At 42.6% G+C, this 25840-nt stretch overlaps 1 protein-coding gene across 1 annotated transcript in view; it reads left to right on the top strand.

Moving 5' to 3' along the window:
- The window catches only part of RAD51B (RAD51 paralog B), a 606121-nt gene that overhangs the window by 414987 nt on the left and 165294 nt on the right, over positions 1-25840 (top strand). Inside the window, exon 7 of the mRNA XM_068965287.1 lies at positions 23321-23417. Within this exon, the coding sequence (XP_068821388.1) occupies positions 23321-23417 (97 nt within the window). The remainder of the gene's footprint in view (positions 1-23320; positions 23418-25840) is intronic.

Below are 25840 nucleotides of genomic sequence, written 5' to 3'. Positions count from 1 at the left end.
AATGAGCTAACAGCCCAGCGAAAGGAGAGATGATGTAGTATCATGATGAAAAGCTTGAGCTTTGGAGTCAAATGATCCTGGATTTGAACCCCAGCTTTGCGACTTACCAGCTCTATGTCTTCAGAAAGTGATTTAAACTCTGAGTCTCAATGTTCTCATCTGTAAAGTAAGACTTGTAGCACTAACCTTGGAGGGATATTGTAAAGATCAGAAGAGAGAAAGAGGCAACGTGACTTGATGGTCATGAGGCAAGGCTTTGCATTCCTGTAGATCTGGAGTCTGGGCTTTACCTTCAAGTTCTGGCTCTCCCAGTACCTTGTGCAATTTTCATGCAAACTCTCTAAGCTCACCTTCTTCACATGTCAAATGGATGTAATACCCTGGCCTATCTCATAGGATAGTGTTAAGAAGCGAATCCATCTGAAACTCATAGCAAGGGATCCATTAACTTGAGCGGTTTGGAGGATGGTGATAATGATGTTTGTAAAGTTAGCCTCATTGCTTGCACAAAGTAACTGCTCAATAAATGGTAGGTTTAAGAAAAGAGAATGCTTGTAGAACCTTGGAACTCTCCTAAATTGATATGGCCATTTTCTTTGCATTCCCCTTCTTCAGGGAGGGTAAAGCAAATGCTTATTATCTTTATAATGTACTTGTTTCAACTTAAAATGGAACAGCGAACATTTTTTATGTGCCGTAGCCCCTTCTTTGATCTGTAATCAATTCTGTTTGGATTTCAGGGGTTATTTTTGAATTTTTCATTTGAGTTGCCACAGGGGCTCTGCTCCACCTAGTGATCTTCAGGGGGACTTCATATAACTTGGGTATTGAGTCAGCACATTTGCAGCCAATGGAATTGGCTCCAGCAGCCGTGGGTTTGGGAGACTGTGCTGTTTCCAGGGTTCCATCAGCTTTCACCTGCTTTTATGAGAGATGCTTCCTCCCACCTCTAATCCTCACTTGCAGTATGAGTCTCAGCAAGACACTTCACATCATCCAAACCCTTTAACTGTATGGTTCCTGTGGGAATCCAAGCTTTGTCTTGCCATGTGACCCTGGCCAGATTATTCAACCTCACTGTGTTTATTCTCCACTGTTGTAAATTAATAATGGAAATAAAAACAGAATGCTTTCACACCACAGGATTTTGTGAGGACTGAATGAGTTATTCTGTGTAATATTAGTCGCTCAGTCGTGTCTGACTCTTCACAACCCCATGGACTGTAGCCTGCCAGGCTCCCCTGTCCATGGAATTCTCCAGGCAAGATTACTGGAGTGGGTAGCCCTTCCCATCTCCAGGGGATCTTCCCAATTCAGGGGTCGAACCCAGGTCTCCCACATTGCAGACAGATTCTTTACCATTTGAGCCACCAGGGAAGCCCAAGAATACTGAAATGGATAACCTTCTTCTTTCTCCGAGGGATCTTCCTGACCCAGGAATCAAACCAGGGCCTCCTACATTGCAGGCAGATTCTTTACCACCTGAACTACAAGGAAAGCTCTATTAAGGCACTTTGAAAGTACTCAGTAATGTTTATTATTATGTTTTTATAAAAACTGAAATATTGTACTAATATATCTATGAACATTTCCTGTATTTAGAAATCTCTTGGTACTTCAGCTTCTGCTCACAGTGCCCTGTGGGGTCCTGAAAGTGCATGGTGAAGAATATCTTTGCTCGAAAAGAGCCGCACGTGTCCACTGCATCTTCGCTGAGGTGGTCAGACACAGCTGCCTCTGCACTGTTTAGTGTTATGTACGGAAATCATAGGGATTCACTGGGTTGTTGTGAAAGTGCTCAGGGTCCTGTGGTGAAAGGACACTGCTGCTGGGACAGCTTCTGAGGAGGAGGCTGCTGGCCAAAGTCAGGCAGTTTGACAAGATGGCTTTATCTGGTGATCTGGCCTCGGCCCACATTTTTACCCAGAGCTTGTCACACTCAGGAGGACCTGGCTTGTTCTTGGTCCCAGAGCTCAGAGGGACCGAATTAGGAAAGTAGAATGCCAAATTATTCATTTTGTGATGAAAAAGAAAGCTGTTCTATGCATTGAAGAGCCAGGCCTGTCTAGCTAGCATGTTTCCCGTTTTAAGCAAATTATAAATGAGAAATCGAGTTATTGGCAGATTCCTTGGTAAGTATGGAATTGATCAAGGGATTAAGTGATTCAGAGGGTTATGGTATCAGGAGCCATTAGCCTGCTGAGTCCATCCCCACAGTCCAGCCCTCCTTGTCAAGTGATCTATGCTCATGGAGAGGGGAGGGATCCCACATACCAGGGGCCTGGCAGCTTTAGTTGAGTTTGGAATCATTAGTTTGTTTCTCTGACTATCCTTTTTTTTTTAAAAACATAAAGTATTGTTTCTTTACAATGTTTTATTAGTTTCAAGTGTATAGCAAAGTGATTTAGTAATACACACACACACACAAAATACTTGTATATGTATGTATATTTTTTTTTCAGGTTCTTTTCCATTATAGGTTAATCTAAGATATTGAGTTTGGTTCAGTACAGTAGGTCTTTATCTATTTTATATATAATAGTTTGTATCTGCTGATCACAAACTCCTAATTTCTCTCTTTCCTACCACCTCCCATGATCCCCTTTGGTAACTATAAATTTATGTCTGTGAGTCAATTTCTGTTTTGTAAATAAGTTCATTTGCATCCTTTTTTTATAAGATTCCACATATAAGTGATACCATAGGAAATTTGTCTTCCTCTGTTTGACTTACTTCACTTAGTATGATAATCTCTAAATCCATTTATGTTGTTGCAAATTGCATTATTTCATTCTTTTTATGGCTGGATAGGATTTCATTGAATATATTCCTCTTTTACTGCAAGTGAAGCAGCACTTGTGTTGCTTCCCTGTCTTGGCTATCGTAAACTGTGCTGCCATGAACACTGGGGTGCATGCATCTTTTTGAATTGGAGTCTTTTCCAGATATATACCCAGGAGTGGGATTACTGGATCGTATGTTTTATTTATAATTTTTAAAGGAAACTTCATACTGTCCTCCTTAGTGGCTGTACCAGTTTACCTTTCCACCAACAGTAGAAGGGGTTGCCTTCTCTCCACACCCACTCCAGCATGTATTTTTTGTAGACTTTTGATGATGGTCATTGTGACTGGTGTGAGGTGATACCTCATTGTAGTTTTGACTTGCATTTCTTTAATAATTAGCAATGTTGAGCATCTTTCCATGTGCCTGTTGGCCATCTGTATATCTTTAGAGAGATGACTGTTCAGGTCCTCTGCCTCTCACTATCCTTTATATTAATTTTTGGCTGACAAACATGTCCTCCCCACATCATTCTGATGTATGTTTTAATTTACATTTTGTCTTTCATCGGAGTGAAACATATATTGTTGTATAAATCTAATAATCATATAATACTTATATCGAAAAACAGCATGTCCCACCCCATGTCCACTTCTCCCCTTTGATTCTTTCTTTCTGCAAGCAGGCACTTTCAAATCATTATAGCATAATTGTGTTTCATTCTTTCCTTGCTGATTCTGCTAGTTACTCCCACATTTCTAAATTGTGTATACAAATTACTGTTTTTGATTTTCCTATTGAAGATGACATCTGTGGAAATGACCACTGAAAACTTATTTTCTCTTCCTTCTTGTATGGTTACATCTTATATATTTAGTTAAAATCATATTTAACACTTACATTATTGTGCCAATGTCAGTATTCATGGTGAGCTTCTAAAATGTACCACTATTATGTTTCCTTCCTTCTTGTATGTATTTTTAGTTTTGTCTCTGGAACATATTTCTCCATCCACCCTCCCTCTTTAAATTGATAAGGGCATTTGAAACCATAACTGCTATGCCTTTACCACACCTAGTAAAATGAACAATTCATTAAAGCCTGTAATACCCAGCCCATATTCAAATGCCCCGATTGCCTTGACAATGTCCTTTAATAGTTGTTTACTTTGAATAAAGATCTAAATAAGGTCCACAAATTGTATTTGGTTGTTACATTCCCTTTCTTTTAATCTGTGACACCCCCTGCAGCTTTATTTGTGACATTGACTCATTGGCGAAATTGAATATAGAGTGCCATATTTTCTAGTGATTGGCTGATGGCTTTGTCACGGTGTGATTTAACTTGTTCTTCCATATCCTATAAACTAGTGGTTATTAGATTAGGGTTTGGATTTTTTAGGCAAAATATTGTATAGGTGGTGCTAGGTACTTGCAGTTTTATTGTCATAAGGGAATAATGTCTGGTTATACCACCTGTAATGATGATTAAATTGATCAGTGGATTCAGAGGATGATAGCCTCATCAGTCTGTTGCTAACTTCCTTATCAGCTTTTGACCTATGGGTACCTAATGATCATCTCCTGAAGATTATTGCTGAGATCTATTATTTTACAGAGCACATAGCCTGTCCTTCTGTTGTGTGATTCTGCTTTGAGCCAGTAAGTGCTGATTACCTAGTTTACCCCCAGAGGGTCATTTTATTTTCCTTATTCCCAAGTCTAGGTTGGGGTCAAGGGGACTTCTGTGTGACTCACATGTACTACTAAATAACTGACTAAATTTACATGAAATCGATATGCTTATATGTTATATTGATTAACGTTTTTATCTGAACCGTAGTTGAGCTTTGCTGATGGCTTAGAGAACATAAACAGAAAAGTGGGAAAGTTTGTCAGTCATGTTGAAATGCAACTGGCAGGAAAAAAAAAAATAGATTTTTTTTAAGAAGTGGAATAAATCAGAGGACTCTGCTTTGGCTCATAATGCCTTCTTTCTCCAGGGTAGGAAAACTCTGAAATCTAATGGGTCTCTTCTGCCCGTGAGGGAATTGAAGGGAAACTACCAGAATGGTCTCCGATGCAGTCATTTGAGGACTTTTTGGTTGTTGTTTTGTTTTAGTTTTCACTCTGCTAGTTTGCTACGAAGTCTTTCATAAAGATTTTTCCTAAACCCTGTTGCATATGAATTAGGGCTTTTCCTTTCCTCTGTAATGGGGCCTGATACCCTTTGATGTGTTTTAGCAGAATTTAGCTTCTAAATACAGTTTGAAACTTAGCTCTACAGTTTGAAACACACACACATGTGCCCTTCCCTCTCTCTCTCTCTTTCTGTCTCTCTCTCTCTCTCTCATTCTCTCTCTCTCTTTCTCTGTCTCTCTCTCTCTCTTTCTCTCTCTCTCTCTTTCTCTCTCTCTCTCTCTTTCTCTCTCTCTCTTTCTCTGTCTCTCTGTCTCTCTCTCTCTTTCTCTCTCTCTCTCTTTCTCTCTCTCTCTTTCTCTGTCTCTCTGTCTCTCTCTCTCTTTCTCTCTCTCTCTCTCTCTCGACTGCAGGGTTTGTTTTTTCACTGCAAGAACTTTTCCTGTAGGAACTAACTTCTGCGGCAGGATGGTACTGTGGAGACCCCATCTCCTTCCTGAAAGGTCAGGATGTGCAGGCGTGAGAAGCTGTATGAAGAAGGGACATTTTCTCCAGTGTCTCTTAGCTGGGAGATCTGTTTCCATTTTTTTCAAGTATCTCCTTTTAAAGACAGATACATCCCTGATATAAATGTCTGGTCTGTTACTGTAAAGAGATGCAGATTGATTACCTTTTGAGTGACTCCTAGTATTCCAGTTTAAGGCTCTCCTCTGAAATACACTGCAGATCCAAATTCTTACAATATTGGGGCCTCTTTTGTCATTTGGAATGACCTTTCACATAACTTTCAGTGACCAAACGATGCCTGTCTTTCAAGGCCCGGATCAAATGACACTTTCCCTGGGTCCCCCAGTGAGAAGTCATGTCACCCCATCTTCTAGACTCCTGCATGACAAGAATTATTTATTTGCTCCCTTTCATTCAAGTTTGCTCATCTACTCATATTACTTCCCCTTTTTAACAGGAGAATAGCAGTCTTATTGTTTTCTTCTGGCTATAGTTAATATTTAATAACTGATTTATTAACATTTTAAATTTTAATAATTAATAAATTACTTGAGTAATATTATTTTGTCAGATATTCAGCTTATATTTCAGCTGTGCTTCAGATATCTGTGGGGGAAATCTGTCAGTCAGATGTAGAGCCAGATTTTCTATTTCAGAAGAGGGAGGGAAAGAATGTGTAGATAATTAATGCAGAACTTGAAGATTCAAGACCCACCTGTACCACTTCAGTGTCATTGTTTTAGAGCAACAGGTTAGATACATCACTAGGGGCCCTATCCTGAGAAGGCAATGGCACCCCACTCCAGTACTCTTGCCTGGAGAGTCCCATGGGCAGCGGAGCCTGGTAGGCTGCAGTCCATGGGGTTGCTAAGAGTCGGACACAACTGAGCAACTTCACTTTCACTTTTCACTTTCATGCCTTGGAGAAGGAGTGGCAACCCACTCCAGTGTTCTTGCCTGGAGAATCCCAGGGGCGGGGGAGCCTGGTGGGCTGCCATCTATGGCATCACACAGAGTCGGACACGACCGAAGCAACTTAGCAGCAGCAGCAGTAGGGGCCCTATCTGGTAACATGAAGATTTGCGGCCAAAGTCACTTAAGACTTATTTAAAATTTAGTTCTTTAGAGAGAGCTGTACAGACTTCTGAGCAGCGGGAGATGGTACAGGGATGGGGTCTTGGGCTCTTAAAGCCCTGCAAGGTAGTGCAGGCAGGGAAAGGAAGTCTGGGAGGCGTTCCACTCTTGCTGTACTGGGAAGGATGAGTGTACAAAGGCTGTGGGGTACCTAGGGGAGAGAGGAGATCATGAGGCCTGGAGTTGAGTTCAGTTCAGTCGCTCAGTCGTGTCTGACTCTTTGTGACCCCATGAATTGCAGCACGCCAGGCCTCCCTGTCCATCACCAACTCCCAGAGTTCACTCAGACTCACGTCCATTGAGTCCGTGATGCCATCCAGCCATCTCATCCTCTGTCATCCCCTTCTCCTCCTACCCCCAATCCCTCCCAGCATCAAGGTCTTTTCCAGTGAGTCAACTCTTTGCATGAGGTGGCCAAAGTACTGGAGTTTCAGCTTTAGCATCATTCCTTCCAAAGAAATCCCAGGGCTGATCTCCTTCAGAATGGACTGGTTGGATCTCCTTGCAGTCCAAGGGACTCTCAAGAGTCTTCTCCAGCACCACAGTTCAAAAGTATCAATTCTTCAGCGCTCAGCTTTCTTCACAGTCCAACTCTCACATCCATACATGACCACTGGAAAAACCATAGCCTTGGCTAGACGGACCTTAGTCAGCAAAGTAATGTCTCTGCTTTTGAATATACTATCTATGTTGGTCATAACTTTTCTTCCAAGGAGTAAGCATCTTTTAATTTCATGGCTGCAATCACCATCTGCAGCGATTTTGGAGCCCCCCAAAATAAAGTCTGACACTGTTTCCACTGTTTCCCCATCTATTTCCCATGAAGTGATGGGACCAGGTGCCATGATCTTTGTTTTCTGAATGTTGAGCTTTAGGCCAACTTTTTCACTCTCCTCTTTCACTTTCATCAAGAAGTTTTTTAGTTCCTCTTCGCTTTCTGCCATAAGGGTGGTGTCATCTGCATATCTGAGGTTATTGATATTTCTCCTGGCAATCTTGATTCCAGCTTGTGTTTCTTCCAGCCCAGCATTTCTCATGATGTACTCTGCATAGAAGTTAAATAAGCAGGGTGACAATATACAGCCTTGTGGAAAGCTATAATTATATACTTTATTATTTAACATCCTTTCAGTCTTGCCCTGGACCTACGTAGTCCCAGATATGGCTTTCCCTTGCTTCTTATTTCCTGTGTCCTCTCTTGGGAACTCTTTGGCTGAATTATGAATGGGACTACTTTGATAAACTATAATAGCACTTATAATGAGCCTTATATTAGTAATGGAGGACTACCCTCAGAGAGACCACAGAAGCGCTAACACTGTATAGATAGTCATCTCTGTAGAGAAGTGAAGTAAAGCCAAAATCCCATTGTACTGGGCTTCACAACTCCACAAGCAGTTCATATTTGTTTCAGAAAGACCTGAGACCCAAAAAGACCTGAGACCCAGCTTTTTCATGGTTGCTATTTCTTTACCATCAGTGTGCCTCTCTGCAAGTTACCTTCCCCATTAGGATCAAAGAATGTAAAGAACAGGGGATCTGAAGTCAGAGGACCTGGGTTTGGGTCCATTTATATGCTGTAAACTATAGGCTACTCACTTTTCCAGATGTAATACCTACCTTATCATTAGGTGGTAAGGAGATTTAGATGAGATGTTATAAAGAATTCTTCCCCATTAACAAGTTATCATATTTCAAAAGGTACATCTTTCCAAGGGTAAGAATCAAAGTCATGTCATGGTCTAATGGCACTTCTTATTAGTGTAAGCAATTACCTACACCTCTTGGCACCTTGCTTTCCTCTGCTATGAAATGGGCAAGGGTATTAGTTGTCCAGAGAAGGAACTTATCTGGAGTGGAAAATGTGCAAGGTAGACTTAGGACTGGTGAGTTACCATTATGCTAGTTCTAATACCACCAATTTCATTTCTTCCAGCAGGATTTAGAATGCCACAATAGTCTTCTTGGCACCATGCTTGAACCTGTTATATCTGGTTGAAAGAGTGATTTTGGGCAGCTTCTTGCTATAAGCTAGGCACATTATTGGACTTCCCTGGTGGCTCAGATGGTAAAGAATCTACCTGCAATGCAGGAGACCTGGCTTTGATCCCTGGATTGGGAAGATTCCCTGGAAGAGGGCAACCCACTCCAGTATTCTTGCCTGGAGAATCCCATGGTCAGAGGAGCCTGGCAAGCTACAGTCCATGGGGTCTCAAAGAATCAGACATGACTGATTGACTGATTCTCTACAGAGCGACTAAGCACACAGGCACATTATTAAATATGTTTATCCTCAAAATAGAAGAATAATATCATCTATCTCATAAGATTGCAAAGAGGATGAGGAGCTTATGTAAATAGGGTGCTGAGTGGGGTATTTGGCACCCAATGGGGACACAACCCTAGACTAGATATTGCTTTTCAGGTTCTACCTTCATCAAATAGCATTTGTTAAAAATTCCCAATAAGACATGGTACTAGGTGCTTTTGCTTTAAATAATAGAGGGCTAAGGGAAGGTCAGATTGGGGTGAAGGATGAAGGGAGCCAGTTTATATTTGTTTGTTTGTTCTATAACAAACTGTAGTAATATTGCCTCTCCTTCCCCTGGTCCCGAGCCTGCTGAGTCACTGTTCCAGCCTCTTGGTCCATGATCTCTGGCTGTGTCTATGGAATACAGCAAAACCCACAAGAAACCAGCACTAATAGATGGCAGATCGTTTTGAGGGATTTTTGTTTGCGTTCCTGTGCTTGCTCTCCTGGCGAGATAGGAAACCTTTAATAAGACTTTTCCAAAATGATGCTGCATGTGAATTGTGAATTTTTCCCCCCTGTTCTCCCAACAAATGACCATTTCATGAGGTTTCTTTTCATATTTTTTCCATCTTCTTTCCTGCTTCTCAGTACATTCTACAAAGAGCTTACTCCTCTGCTGGTTACTGATGGATGGTTCTACTCTGTGTGCCCTTTAATTTTGCAATAAGCCAACAAGGAGTTGAGACCACAAACTTAAAGAGGATTGACTTATTTATTTGACTGGAATCACTGGAGCAACAGGCAGATTTAGTCATTTCAGTGTGGTCCTGGGGAGGGCAGGAGGAGTCCATGAGAAGGAACACTGTGTTGTAAATAACCAGATAGAAGAAAACTTGCTTGTCCTCCCATTCCTGGACACCCGTTCCCAGCAGTGATCCCTTCCAGACCTTTGTGGGAGCAGAAAGTCTTCCATCAGACTTGCCCACAGCTCCAGGATTCTGAACTCACTGGGACTCTAGATAATGTGGAAATGATAGCACTACCCACAGGTCCTGTGTCCCTTCTTTTCAGAGAGATCATAGTTTCCCTTAAAGAGTTGCAGGAATATCCACAAACCTGCCAAGGTCACCAGTCTTTTAGACCTAGCCTCTTGACTGGATCACTTTGAAGACCCAGAACAAACCTCTTTCCCTACTACCTCCATTACAGCTGTGTCTTCACCATAAAACTGGGGCCTCCAGGATTCAGGGGCACTAATACACTTTGTGAATTGATAACAAAACGTATCAAGAATCAGTCATTTCTCACTTAGCACCGCCATTGTATGGAGTCACCAGTCTGAAAATAAATGCAAACATCATTTCAAGTAGGAAAATAACAGTCTTCTTGAATGACTCATATGAATAACCCTCAGTAAACTAAAGAGAACCCTTATAGGGTATTTAAAACATAAACTATAGTGGAAAAGAATCCGAAAAAGTATATGTGTTAATATATAACTGAATCACTTTGCTGTACATCAGAAACTAACACAACATTGTCAATCAACTATAATTTTTTTAAATGAAGAGTAAAAAAAAAAAAAAAAGACCACATAGATATTATTATCATTTAGATTTAAGGATTGCTCCATATCCGGTGCTACTCTCTAAGAATTGACGTGAAGCTGGAAAGACAAATGCCCAAGTGGAATTTGTCCCAGCTGTGAACTGCTCCAGATCTCAGTGCTGTTTGCGGCTCTGCCACTTTTAACCAACTAACTGCCTGTTCTTATTCTGCTCTTATGTGGCAGCCTTTCTTCTGAAACACTTGTCATCGCATTTGAGCAGAAGTGAAGATACTAGCAAAGTGGCTAGAGGCCAAGTCAGAAATAGACTGCAGGAGTCTGTGTCCTTTCTCTCGCCATACCTGCTAGAGCATGGTTCCTCCCTGGCCTGAAGACTCAATATTTCCAGCTCTGCCAGACAGCAGTCAGTCGACTGCTTTTTTCCTGTCACTGAAAGCTTGTCTTATTCTCAAATGTTTTGTACAGTTTTCTTTTACATGTGATTTTGCTTTAAACAGCACAGAACTTGGTCAGTGTTATATCAGCAAATGGCTGGCTCTGAAGAAATTAATCGACAAAGATCCATGAGGCTGTGAGTTTTCATATTGAGAGCCTTTTATGTGGTAGAACCAGCGTAGGCTAGAGGGCCAGACAGATCTGGTTTGAATCCGGCTCTTCCACGTGCTAACTATTTGGTCTCAGAAAATTGCTCAATTTCTCTAAACCTCAGTTTCCTCATCTTCAAAACTACGATAATAATGTTTACTTTACTGGGGTATGAGGATGAAATGAGCTAATGTATGTAAAGTACTTGGTACCAGGTCTGATACATAGGAAGTGCTCAGTAGATGCTAGTTTCCCTGCCTTTCCCTTCCCTCCTTTAGAAACACATAAAACCTCATAGCATTTACACTGAAGGTCGAAAGATAAGAATAACATGGGTGACATAACTAGGGAAAAATTCTCATACTGAGTTACTTGGTACTGATTCTAGGGTGGGAGTGTTCAGAACTGAGAGATCAGTGTCAGCTAGCATAGTTAGGAAAGAGCTCATGGAAGAGGTAAGATTAAATTGGCCCCAGAAAGGTGGAAACTTAAGAGTAAAAGGGTTATTTCAGACTAGGGCACTTGGGGTGGGGTCTATAGTCCAAGTGAGTGAACTGTGAAACATATAGAGATAGAATATAGAGGTCAGAAGCCTCAGTTGTTTTCACTGGGAAAATTGAAGTGGATAGAATAAAGAGCTAATATTTTTTAGGCGCCTGCTAGATATTAGGCACTGTCTTAAGTGCTTTGTATCCAAGTCATTTATCCCCACAGTAGGTATGATGGTTATCTCAATTACAGAGTTGAAGAAAGACAGAGAGGGCCCAAGTATCTTACCTGAAACTATCCAGCCAGTAGGTGGTGGAACTGAGATGGAAACTCAGGAGGTCTGACCGCCGAGCCCACCCTTCTGACACATGGCAGCTGCCTGGGTTATTTTTCATCTTCCCTCCCAAGGTAGTGAGGGTCAACTGAGACCATTCTGTGAACAAATTCTGAAAAATCTGAAAAGTGTCATGCTTGTGGAAGATGGCGTGATTGTACTAGTTAATGATGTCAAGTGCGAGGTGAACAAGATGGTAGAAAGCAACTGAAAGTGATAAGAATTTCAGGATGGCACACTCACGCGACGGTGGGCAAGCTCAGCAGCACCGTGCCCCCCCATCCCCTCTAGCAACGCAGACGCCTGACACCACCTCGTGTTTCCTCCCAGGTCCGTGCTTCAGGTGGCCATTCCCAAGCCACCAGAGAGGGTATGGGAGACTCGGGTCTCCTTGTCATCTGTCATTGAGTGTGACCTGCCAGGATACCCATCTTATGGGCCTGTAGCATGTGACTGGTCATTGGCTTACCATTGGCCATGATGGAAGATCTCCACTATGTGGCATTGCCTTGGAAGGAACTCTACTCCTCCTCACCATGTAAATATTTAACCATGTTAATGTATTTATTCTGGGCCTGTTCTTCTTGTGTCTATCCCAAATTGACTCTGTTTAATCAAAGTTGATTACTGTTTGCCTTTATTGATATCATGTACTTAAGTATAGACACAGACAGCATTGCTTCAGCACCCAGCCGCTACTCTGCCCTGCACCTTTTGTTTTTAAATAACACCTTACACAGTATCCCTTCCTGGAGGACGTCATATAAATAGCTTTTGTTCAAGAGCATATCTGATGAGGCTGCTGCCTTGGAAATTTGTTCCTAGGCAGACCTTTTGACCTCCTTTTGAACAGACAGTGAGTGACCTCTGCTCCCATTTTATGCCACAGATTCCCTCTGGAGATAGAGTTGAATGCACACATCCTTTTACTGAGTTTGGAGAGCCCTTGGTTAGCCTGCCATTTGCCTGTGTGAAATAGAGAAACAAGGAGTCAGACCAGTGTTGGCTCATCCTGCTTTGGAAGTTCCTCAGAGGCCCCTCTGGGCTTTAGCCTCTCCCAGCTCTAAGCCACTGTAAGCGTGGTGGGGCCTGGAGAATAGCCAGGTCAGTGTTTATCAGCCTGGACTCCCCCAAGAACTGTATTTTCTGACCCCCCAGGGAGCAAGTGACTCAACAGGGGTGTTTTCTTGATCTCAGATGAGTCTAAGGAGGGGAAATCAGTTAATAGCAGCCGTCTGTGATGGACTGATCACAAAACTGTGTCTTTCTAATCCTCTTTGCAAATCAAAGAGAGGGGAATCCCCAGAGCCCAGGCATATAAGTGAATAGAAAGCACCACCAAGTAACAAAACACCTAAAAAGGTCAGCAGAACCTCGGGGGGGTGTTGGAAATTCACCTCCCCTGCCTTTCTGTAGGGCTCAGTGGGCAGTAGGGGTGTGGGCGAACACAACCAACCAAACACCCTGCAAAAGCCACTCGGCCACAGGAAGTGTACAGCAGAGGAAGGTTTCTTCCACGTCTGGGAACCTCAGAGTCTTCTGACAGTTGGCCTTGTTCTTTTCCAAGCCCTGGCTTCCGGAGACTCTTTCGCTCCCATGCTAACTGCAGAACTGCACACCGTTGGTGTGCGCACCATTGGAAGCCGCTGTGGACGCACTGTCGCAGTTCACCAATGGTGCGTGTTGCTTCCTGCAGTGGGCCCCACATCGCTGACAGGATGCCGCCGAGGTTGCTGCAGGTGGAAACAGCACCCCAGCCTGTTCTTTGTGGCCTCGTTACAACTGTCGCCCCATCTGAGACCCGGAACCAACACGTGTTAACCTCAGCCCCGCTGGGGCCAGTGGAACAGCGAGCCGACCGTGGAACCCGAGCACTTCACGCCTACGTCCAGGGCACAATAGCTGCCGGCCCAGGGTTTCCACTACATCCTCTCGTATGCGCACCCCAGGAGAAGCAGGCCAAGGGGAAAGCGCCCCCTGTGGTGCAGCCCTGTCTGCCCGTGTGTTTATTTTGGCCAAATGGCAGACATGGTACTTGCCTCAGTGCATTGCCTCTAAACTTGGTGGTCAAGGCAGTGGCTGCAACAGTGTAAGCGGTGCATCATCAGTCCCGTTGTGACGGACTGAATGTGCGTTTGTGCAAGGATGAGAAGACTCTTTTCTGTTCTTCTCTCTGTGTTGCCTCATACTGAGCCAGTAGCTTCTTTAGGGACTCCCCATACTAGCTCTACCTGTGAAAATCACAGTGAAATCTGCAACAGAGATTTCCCCCCACCCCCAGGTCTGCTATTGGAGATGTGGATTTTATCAAGATTGAAAATATTCTCAGCATAAACACAGGATTATTTAAAGTTGTCTCCCTTATTCTTTGTTCCCTTCCTCTCTTCCTCAGACTCTGCCAGTTGGTTCTATGTAGGATGGATTTCCTAAGGTTAGACATGATGAGAACCAAGGATAGTGGTGAAATATGACGTACAACACTAATACCGACGTGGTGTGAAACCTTTCCATAGTGGGCTGCCATTACAGTCATAATACATTCTTTTCTTCACGTCTTTTATGGACTCACTTTTAGGTACAGAGAGGTTCGGAGCCTTTCCCAACATTGCACAGCAGGTTAGGGACACTGCCAAAACTAAAAGGCAGCCTTCCTAACTCACACAGTAATCTTTTCGTCGAGCCAAAGTTCAGTTTGGTCCTTTTACTGCAAATATTTCTATAGGAAAATCCCCCATAGCCTTTCAGATTTTCCCAGAGAACAGTTGTCACAGAACTTCAAGATGGAAATAGCAGGCTGGAATACTAAAACCCTATCAGTTCTTTATTCTAGAGCTGACAGTTGATATTCTCTGGGCTGAAGCTAAAGAAAAATGATTTTTTTTTCCATAATGAAATGATTTATAATTTTCCAGAGCTTGGCAAAACTAAGCCAGTGAATAGTAAAACCAGATTTGTGACGCTCAAACTCCAAAATATTTGGTCTGACTTTTCCTCAAATATTGGATATCTCCTTTCAAAGCTGGAAGTGATGGGAAGGGAGGGGGCGGGGAATCGTCAGAGGAGAGGCTTGAGTCTGCTTTTAGGATCTGCTTTTAGGGGGGCTTACCCTGTTCCCACGCTGTACTCAGAGCACCCCCTCTCTCTTCTTGGGCTTCTCCCGCCTCTCCCCACCCCCCACAGTCTCCCTCTTACTCTTAGCTCCTATTCATCAGGCCGGTTGGGGCAGACACTGTCATGGTTGGGAGGCAAGAGGAAAGGATGGTGAAAACCACTCCAGGGCCTTTCTCTCAAGCCTTGGTGATGAAAGGACTCAACGAACCTTAACAATTTCTCACAGGAAAATTCCATCCTCTGTCTCCTAAAGAGCAAGGCATTCAGTAACCCTTAACCGAGTCAGGATGAAAATTCAGGATTTCTGACTGAATCAAGGCCTGTGTTTAGATAGTAAGGCTCCGTCACAGTCATACCTGGCAATTCGGATCATTCCAGATACCAAAAGTAATATTTTAAAAAGGGTACCTTAAGCAGATAGGTTGTGTTTAATATAAAAATAATAAATACAGGCTTCAAACCGGAGCCCTAGTTTGACAGGAATCAAACCAGAGCCCTGTCATATTTGTTTCATATTTGGGGAAAGGTTTGGCTATAGTCCCTTTATTTTTCTTAATCAAAGTATAGTTGCTTTATAATATTGTGTTAGTGTGTTTACTGTGGAGTTGCATAGAGTCAGACATGACTGAAGCGACTTAGCAGCAGCAGCAGCAGCAGTATTGTGTTTCAAGTGTATAGCAAAGTGTGATTTGGTTATACGCGCGCGCGCGCGCGCGCGTGCGTGTGTGTGTGTGTGTGTGTGTGTGTGCGCGTGCTAAGTTGCTTCAGTCATGTCCAACTCTGCAACGCTATGGACTATAGCCCGCCAGACTCCTCTGTCCATGCGATTTTCCAGGCAAGAGTACTGGAGTGGGTTGCCATGCCCTACTCCAGGGGATCTTCCCGACCCAGTGATCAAACTGTCTCCTGCATTGGCAGTCAGGTTCTTTACCATTAGCACCACCTAGGAATCCCTTGGTTATACCCATATATGTATGTATCTATATTCTTCTAAAAAACTTCTGTGCCATTTTAGTTTAGAGCTTGGTCGTTTTGAGAGTGCTAGATTTGGCATCAGGCAAGCAGTTTGGGAGCAGAGTTAGTCCTGAAGTCTCTCTTTCTCATCAGCTGATGTTCTTTTTCCGGCTGCCCAGTTTATCCAGGGGGCTGCCTGTTCTTTTGGGATCTGTGAGTATCAGGATCTTCACTGCGCCTAGCTCTTCAGGCACAGTTAAAGTGATCTTGAAACTTCTCTGCTTCTCTGCTATGTTATAGGAGGTTTCCGGCAGAGAGTGAGCAGGAGGGCAAAGCTGGTATCCTTATGGGTATAGAAATACCCGCAGGATGCCTGACATTGCCCGATGATTCCTCTAGACCAGTATGTATGTGTGTGTGTGTTTTCAGTTGTGTCCGACTCTTTGTGACCCTGTGGACTATACCCTGCCAGGTTCCTCTGTCCATGGAGTTTTCTGGGTAAGAATACTGGAGTGGGTTGCCATTTCCTACTCCAGGGCATTATCCCCATTTAGAGACTGAACCTATATCTCTTGTGTCTCCTGCATTGGCAGTCGGGTTCTTTACCAGCTGAGCCACCAAGGAAGCTCCCTCCAGCCCAGACAACTCCTCAAATTTTGTTGCACCATGAACATGAAGAGCGTTAGTGTTCAAGCCTCCTGTGGGTTTTGGAAATGACAAGCCACATACATGCATCTGAAGTCACTGAAAGCCACTAAAAAGACTGGCAGAATTTGGCTAGGATTGCCTCAGATGCTTAGCCCTCTCACAGAAGTCTGAGCTTTACTTGGTTTATGGTTATTTATTAGCATCAGAGTCTGAAAGCACTCTTGCCACAAGACTGGACTTGTTACAGTGTTCGGTTCAGTTTAGTTCAGTTGCTCAGTCGTGTCTGACTCTTTGCAACCCCATGAATCACAGCACCAACACCTCCCTGTCCATCACCAACTCCCAGAGTTCACTCAAACTCATGTCCATTGAGTTGGTGATGCCATCCAGCCATCTCATCCTCTGTCGTCCCCTTCTCCTCCTGCCCCCAATCCCTCCCAGCATCAGGGTCTTTTCCAAAGAGTCAACTCTTCGCATGAGGTGGCCAAAGTATTGGAGGTTCAGGTTTAGCATCATTCCTCCCAATGAACACCCAGGACTGATCTCCTTTAGGATGGACTGGTTGGATCTCCTCACAGTCCAAGGGACTCTAAAGAGTCTTCTCCAACACCACAGTTCAAAAGCATCAATTCTTCGGTGCTCAGCTTTCTTCACAGTCCAACTCTCACATCCATACATGACCACTGGAAAAACCATAGCCTTGACTAGATGGACCTTTGTTGGCAAAATAATATCTCTGCTTTTCAATATGCTATCTATGTTGGTTATAACTTTCCTTCCAAGGAGTAAGTGTCTTTTAATTTCATGGCTGCAATCACCATCTGCAGTGATTTTGGAGCCCCCCAAAATAAAGTCTGCCACTGTTTCCACTGTTTCCCCATCTATTTCCCATGAAGTGATGGGACCGGAAGCCATGATCTTCGTTTTCTGAATGTTGAGCTTTAAGCCAACTTTTTCACTCTCCTCTTTCACTTTCATCAAGAGGCTTTTTAGTTCCTCTTCACTTTCTGACGTAAGGGTGGTGTCATCTGCATATCTGAGGTTATTGATTATTTCTCCTGGCAATCTTGATTCCAGCTTGTGCTTCTTCCAGTCCAGCGTTTCTCATGATGTACTCTGCATAGAAGTTAAATAAGCAGGGTGACAATACACAGCCTTAACGTACTCCTTTTCCTATTTGGAAGCAGTCAGTGTAGCATTTTCATAATCTTTTAATGTATTTCTAAATGTTGAAACATGTATAATATCATATGTGAAATGAATCGCCAGGCCAGGTTTGATGCATGATACAGGATGCTCAGGTCTGGTGTACTGGGATGACCCAGAGGGATGGTATGGGGAGGGAGGTGGGAAGGGGGTTCAGGATGGGGAAAATGTGTATACCCGTGGCAGATTCATGTTGATGTATGGCAAAACCAATACAATATTGTAAAGTAATTAGCCTCCAATTAAAATAAATAAATTTATATTAAAAAAATAGATGTTAGACCCTTTGTTCATTACTTTTATTAGATCAGATTCTGGTGACCCGGATTCAAGGCCTGGACCTGTCCGTGGCTGTGGGCTGAGAGTTGTTGTCTCTCTTCTCCTCTGCCCAGTGCTGTCTTGGGAGGGAGAGTGGGCAGGGAGGCCTGCAGACCCCCTTTCTTATCTGAACTATTAATCTCAGGCCAATGACTCTAGTTCACTCTCTGAAAAGAAGGGATTAAAAAGTTTGCCTCTCACCTGCCCACACAGAAAGCTAAATGAGGGCATGTGCCGTATTCTTAGGTCCTTAAAAATATCCGACTTACAGATGTTCAGCTACCGTCTTGTTGATCATGAATCTCTCTTCTGCTGAACCAAACGGGGCCAGATATCCCATTCCAACTTATTCTACTCCTGGTTGACCGCACAATCACTCTTTGTTGCCTCTTAAGAGTCAAATAAAAAGAGCCTCTTTTTCAAAGGCTGGACTTTTAGGCCTGACAATTTCCCACTCTGATTTCTCCAGCACTGTCCCACTCTTTCTTCTCTCCATCACTTTCTAGTACTCAGTGGGCTGGACTATACTGAGTGGCTGCTAATGAAGGTCCCCACAAAGATAATTCTTTAATACTTCAGTGTAGGGTGGATCAGGTTAGGTACATACAAACTAGACACATACAGAGGCCCCATAAGGCAGAACCAGGAGTGGGAGGCATGAGTAGGGTGTAGGTATAGCCTAGATTAGTCTTGTCCTAGTGTAGCCGAAGAAAGATGTGCCCACTGAAGGCAGATGGTCCACACTGGACACAGAGACTGGTGGAGGGTCAGCAGACTCCAGCTCCCCAGTTCCCTGGCCCTGGGGGCTGATGCTTCTTCTGACCAGCTCATCCTACCCCTACCTGCTTTGTTGTTGTTCAGCCTCTCAGTTGTGTCCAACTCTTTGCAACCCCATAGACTGTAGCCCACCAGGCTCCTCTGTCCATGGGATTTTTCAAGCAAGGACACTGAAGTGAGTTGCCATTTCCTTCTCCAGGGGATCTTCTCAACCAAGAAATCAAACCTACATCTCCTGCCTTGGATTCTTAACCACTGAGCCAATTGGGAAGTCCTACCTGCTTATCTCTAGGTATTTCCTTTCGTAAGCTATGTTTTTGCTACTTACTGGAAGGGAGTCATGCTTTCGTTTGTCTGTTGGCTGGATTTTCTTCCCCAGGACCTTCTGCCTTCTGACAAAAATGACATTCATTGCCACCTGTCTGCCTTATTAGTTCTTCTTGTCTTTAAATGGTTCATGTTTTTCCATCTCCTCGCTAGCTTATGAGAGAAGTCCTACTCTCTATGAAGGCAGAGGCTATTAGGTTTTTTATAAATCTGTACTCTGAAACTTCTTCCTTAGAAAGCTTCACTGTTCCCTTGAATTGAGCTTAGCTGTTCAACTTCAGTACACACAAGGGTTGAATAGGATGCATTTAGAGAAGTTGGGTGATGCAAGGGAAACTTAGAACCCAAGGGCAAACTTAATGGAACCCCTTTATTTTGCCTGGGGAGGGGAGCACTAAAAATGAGACTCCAAGTGTATATGACATGATCTGAGAAGTCATTTCCTTTCATGTGTACCTGAAACATCCTATAACCAGCTCTTGTTGCAAGGAAGTCTTGGGAGAAATTGATCTCTCCTTATTTAATGCTGAATGGAGTTTAGTTAGTAGTTACCTTATACATTGTATAGGGCTGCCTATTTCTCCCAGTAAGTAGATCATCTTCTATGGTCTGAAGAGTAGACTTTAAGCTGAGTTCCATTTCCTCCTGGCTTCAGATGTAAAGATGTAATCACAACCATAAAAAAAAAAAAAACCTAAAAGCAAAATTTCTCCTTAGTTCAAGAGTCTCACTGTAGCCTTTGGATTTGAAATTGATGGTAGTAGCAGGAAGAAGGACTGTTATATGTTTCCAACTAGTCATATTTTTAGAGAAATGGCAAAAATAGCATGCACTTTCATTTAAATTTTTATTGCTTTTTTAGCATATCACCAACCAATATTTGTTCTTTGTCATCAGTGTACTATATATTGTACAAAAGGGAATCAGGCATAGGTTTTCTGTCTAAACAAGCCAGGTATAAAGTCAGCAAAAGATAACTAAAGACAATGATGGAAGTTAATGTTTAAGCATTTCCCACTGGCCAGGCACTATCCTCAGGACTTTATGAGCATTATTCAGCTTAATCTTCAGAACTCTGTGAATTAAGAATTATACCCAGAGAAGTTGTGACACTTGCCCATCATCACACAGTAAGTGGTGGAATCCAGGATCTGAACTCAGATGTGTCTGACTCCAAACTTCTCAACCTCATCATGTACACAGCACTCTTGCACAAATTCAGTACCAAGTGTGAGAAGGCTTCATCTTTTCAGCAGAGCAAAGCAGCAGGAAAGCCCCTCTGAAGTGTCAGTATCAAAACTCATTTTCTGAAAGCAGATAGTGTTAAGACTCTGTTCATAACATGTAATAGTATTTGATAAGTTATTTTAGGAGTGTCATTTTCATGATTCCCGGTTGCCTCAGAGGACAGCACATCCATAGGCTTCCACCCAAGTCATGATTATTTGTAAGCGGTGCTGTTTGGAAAGGTTTCCATTCTATCATTTTGCTGATCACAGGCTTAGCAAATCACAACAATTCAGTAAGAGCACCCTCCCGAGTTTGGTTGTTGTGTATCCCTTCAGCAATTTGGCTTTCAGACTCAGAGTAAAAAGGGAGTGGATTATTATCAAAACCATGGAAGCGCTTGTTCTTTTGCCATTGGAGAGTGAAAATGTTTTCTTCTCTATCTACTCTTTCATTGGAAATGGCGGTGGGGGTGGGTATCTTTGGAGGCACATCTGTAGTTTGCTTTTAGGTTTGGCAAGGTATCATTTTTATTAGCTATGTATAATAAAAACATCATCTAGGTGCACATTTCCATTGTAGGACCAGGGAAATAATAATGCAATTGAGAATAAGTGGTCTGAATACCGTAGTAAATGTTTTACTTTTAACTTAACTTAGTTTCTCGAGAAGACACACCAAGCCTTCATCTCTTTATTTTCCCCCGGGTACATAGTAACATGCTCTGCATGGTCAGTATTTAGTAACTTTTTTTCTTGTTATTGTATCACTAGTGTTTTAGTCATTTTCACCAAGCCATCTTTTAGAAGAATTCCCTAAAACATAGAGCTTACACATTTAGCTATCTTGAAGCTTCACTTTTTTAAAAAGACTCTGACAGGCAGATACATTATTTTCTTCATTAGTAGACAAATTATGTAGAACTCAGAACAATATCAGTTTGCTGCTGGCTTTGCTTTAAAAATTACTATCTTTTTCTTACTGAGATTTTTACATAATTCTTTGCAACTAAAGAAAGCTTCGGAAGGACTAAGATTGGCAGAAATGATCAGGTGCTGATCTTGATGTAGAAAATTGTGATTTCATGTTGTTACTAGATCTAATATCTGAAGCATGTGGCATATGCTTTATTAATAATTTATTAGCCTATATAACACCCTTCTGAAGGAAATTGTAGCAACAACAATGGCTTACATTTACTGGATATATATCATGTGCCAGACCCTGTATTTAATACCTTGCGTTGGTTATTGATTATCTCATTCAATTCTCATAACAATTCTATATAGATAGGTGTTATTTTACCTATGAATAAATGAAGTTCGAAGATTTTAGTAACTTTCCCAGAGTTCACAGTGTCAGAATTTGAACCCAGTTCTATTGAACTCCAAAGCTCATACCCTATAAAATAAAGAGGAAAATGAACATAATTTCTTACTCTTGCTCCTAAATATGAATATTGTTTCATAAGAGAGCAGGCTATTATTTGACCATTTCCAGACATTTTAATTGAAAGACTTATCGTATGTGATTCTTACCCATCCAGATGAAAATGAGCAATACAAATGAATAGGAGGGAAAAGATTACTAAGCACTCAGTGGAATACTGCAATATCTGGCAGATACTTTATTATGTTTTATACATATTATGGCAGATACAATATCTGGCAGATATCTGCAGATCATTGCTGCAGAGAAACTGGGGACTTACACGAGCCTTGTTGACACACAAAGACCTTGGACAGGCTGTCTTTGCTAATAGAGTACTTCATTTCTTTACCTGACCTTGCCATCCTGCTGCCCTCTCCGCCCCCAATTAAGCTGCCATTGGCATAGGATTTATAACGTGTCATTGGTCCATTCAAGAGACAGCAACAGAGGTGCAGCTGAAAAGCTGGACAACTAAGAATGGAGACGATTTCCATTTCTACTCCAATCAGGATGGCAACAAAACCACAGCTGACCCTTGGGACAGCCCAAGACAGTCTTGCCAGATGCGTATTTCAGGCACCAAATGCCTAGTTTTTCAGAAGAGGGACCAAAATGGCTCACCAATGTGCCCATGATGGGAACACCCAAACCTGGGGAACTGACCGTGGCATTAGTCAGGCTGCAGTTTTCCAAGAGAGAGTCTGTGTTTTGTTCTTTAGCTTTATAAACAATAGAGTAAATTTTATAAATGAGGGTTTTTAAGGAAAAGAATAATTTCTTGATAGAACCACATAGTAAATTATTGTGTGGAAATAAACTATGTGAATTAAGTAATTTTAGAGTTCTTTCTAGGAATTTTAAATGTTATGAACTTTATTTTGTATAGGTCAGATTCTGTTCATTTGTGTTTTAAATATGTAGTGAGACTTTGAAATTCTTTTGTTAGAATTCAACTTGTTTAAAAGAAGAGAAAAAAAAATAAAAAAAAAAATAAAAGAAGAAGAGTGCTAGTCCTTTAGAGATGAGTTTTATTCCAATTTCACAAATTTGGAAAGAAAATTCTGATTTTCACGTTAACAAGGAAAGAAGCCCCAGGCATTCAGATGTTAAATCGTTGCTTCTCTTCAGCACTGTGATATTGTATGTTGTGGATATAATCTTAAAAATGATAAAATGTGCACATATGCATTTTCATTCTCTGGTTGGCCTTGTGTTAATATTATTCAGCTGATATGACAATACCTCTCTGTCCCAATTTGCTCAGCATTTAGAAAGAATTGATAAATAGTTTAAGCTGAAAAAAAAAAAAGTTAGTGTGTTTCCTGGGTTTTCTGTGATTTGAATGACCTGGAGACTTTGCCAGATATTCTGGCCTCAAGATAAAATTGATGAAAGTCAGAGCTGGGGTTTTCCTACCTGCGTACTTAGCAGTCTTCCCCTAAACCACAGTCTGCCTTTTGATAGCTCTAATAATTAATTTGGTCTTCTCTCTTCTCCCTTCCCTCCACCTTCTCCTTGTCTGTTCACAGGTTATCTTGACGAATCAGATTACAGCCCATCTGAGCGGAGCCCTAGCTTCTCAGGCAGACCTGGTGTCTCCAGCTGATGATTTGTCCCTGTCTGAAGGTAAGAGATCTGTCCTAGAGGAGCTGAAACTTGACACTGACTTACAGCCCCACCACCACCTCTCTGCCTCCCGTTGAGAACTGGGACACACAGCTATTAGGTGCTGGCCAGTGAACCAAGCCGGAGCCTGGCGATGGAGTCTTGGCCACCTTTCCTGGCATCTGATTCCTTATATTTGTAGAATCTCTTATTCTGTCTCTAGCTTGTTCTGTCTCTACAAGTGAACTTCCTTTTTCACTTGAGTGGAGCATCCTCACAGGCATCTTCACCACCACCTAAGGCCTCACTCCTCTACAGTTTCTTTTGGGTCTTTAGTACAAGAGCTGGTAAACTGCTAAATGACTTTGTTTTTGAGACTGATGCTCCAATGTTGGCTTTACCCATGGTCCCCCAGCAATTTAACCTTTTTTTTTAAACTGGGTACTTTGGGGCGATCTAAATGTATGCACTAGTATCACGTATTAGAGATGTGGCATTCCCAATCAGCTTTACAGAAAGATTAAGAAAAAAACTCTCCATGTAGGTAAATCTGCAAATTTTATCCACCCTCCCATGCTAGCAAAGGTCAGACTGGCTCTGGTTTACGTAGCTAGGGGAATTACACCACTGAGCCAGTGGGTGGTTTCTAGTTTTATTGAAAGTTCTTACTTGACATTTCTGAGTTCTGCTAGTTGCAGTCTGATTTCTTTCAGGGTAAAAGGCTGTGGGCCTGGGTGGATGAACGTAGCTGTTCCAGGCTCCTCTGCACTTTTCCATTTTCTGAGAATTATTCATGATGGAATATATGGGACCTCTAGGGCTCCTAACTGCCCAGGTGGTTTTCCATGGATTGGCCTTGGTTTACTGTCCCCCAGATGGCAAGGACTACATCCCTGCTTCTTGGTGGTGTTTTTCAGGATGAAAATGAATTAATTCTAAAGAGTGTAAAATGTTCTATGTACCCTATTTCCACACTCAGTGATGCCTTTCATTCTCCCATCTCCTGGGCTAAAAAGCTGAATCACCCCCTATCATCCTTCCCTCCATATACTCCTTTCATCATCAAGTTTACTGGATTTTATCTTTCCAAACATACCTGTCCCCTCTTATGAGTTATATTGTGAGCAATACACTGACTTACTAAAAACTCACAATTGGATTATTTTAATGAATTCCATAATGACCTTCCCAATTCCAGCCTCTACCACATACACCCACTTCCCCATTTCTGGCTTCCTTTTATTGTGTCATTCTCCTACTCTTGAATCTTGAAATTATTTTAGCCCATTTCCTGAGAATGGGCAAAAATCAACAAGCTGATTTTGAAATATTCAGGAATTTGTGGCTTGTTAGCTTTGAATCAACCAGGGTGGAAGTATTTACACCATGGAAATCAACACATACTGAAAATTGGGTTTTTTTCTTTCCTTTTGTGTGGATCAGTTTCCCCCCAAAAATATCCTAGGTTAGGTTGATACTTCTTAATTCCTGGTGGTCTGTCCTTTCCTTCGTGTTCAGCCTCTGGGAAGCTCCTCTAGCAAGTGTGTGCCCTCCTGCCGGCTCTCCCGACCCCTGCCTTTGTGCTCCGCACAGACAGCTTCTAGAACACCATCCCCCTTTTTACTTCTACCTCTGCTTTTCCTCCCAAATCCTCCCACTCCTTCGAGAATTATTTAAAGACCGCCTCTTCCACAAAACCTCCTTGCCTCTTCCAGGCTGCCTTGGGCTCACTCTCTTCCTCCTCTGTGGTCCTTCTACCTGGTCAGTAAGATAGATCTTCAAAAGGCCTTTAAAAATAATTTAACTTTTCATGGTTTCCCTACCAAATTGGCAGATATTTTAAGGACACAGGCTTTCTTGTATTCTTTTTTTTAATCCATGTTGTGGATTAAAAACTTTGCTGAGTGACCAGCAAGGTTTTAGCTACAGTGTGTGTGTATGTGTGTGTGCGTGCGTGTATGTGTGTGTGTGTGTGCACACGCATGTGTGTGCGCTCAGTCACTCAGTCGTGTCCAACTCTTTACGAACCCATGGACTGCAGCCCACTAGGCCCCTCTGTCCATGGAATTTTCCAGACAAGAGTACTAGAGTGGGTTGCCATTTCCTTTTCCAGGGGATCTTCCCAACCCAGGGACTGAAGCCGCATCTCTGCATCTCCTGCGTTGGCAGGTGTTTTGTTTACCATTGTACCACCTGGGAAGACCATCTAGGCACAGTTCAGTTCAGTTCAGTCGCTCAGTCGTGTCCGACTCTTTGCGACCCCATGAATCGCAGCACGCCAGGCCTCCCTGTCCATCACCAACTCCCGGAGTTCACTCAGACTCACGTCCATCGAGTCAGTGATGCCATCCAGCCATCTTATCCTCGGTCGTCCCCTTCTCCTCCTGCCCCCAATCCCTCCCAGCATCAGAGTCTTTTCCAATGAGTGTGTCTAGGCACAGAGT

The sequence above is a fragment of the Capricornis sumatraensis genome, chromosome 2 (genome assembly GCF_032405125.1).
Source record: "Capricornis sumatraensis isolate serow.1 chromosome 2, serow.2, whole genome shotgun sequence".
Classification (NCBI taxonomy): Eukaryota; Metazoa; Chordata; class Mammalia; order Artiodactyla; family Bovidae; genus Capricornis; species Capricornis sumatraensis.
This window is presented reverse-complemented; position numbering and strand designations above follow the sequence as displayed.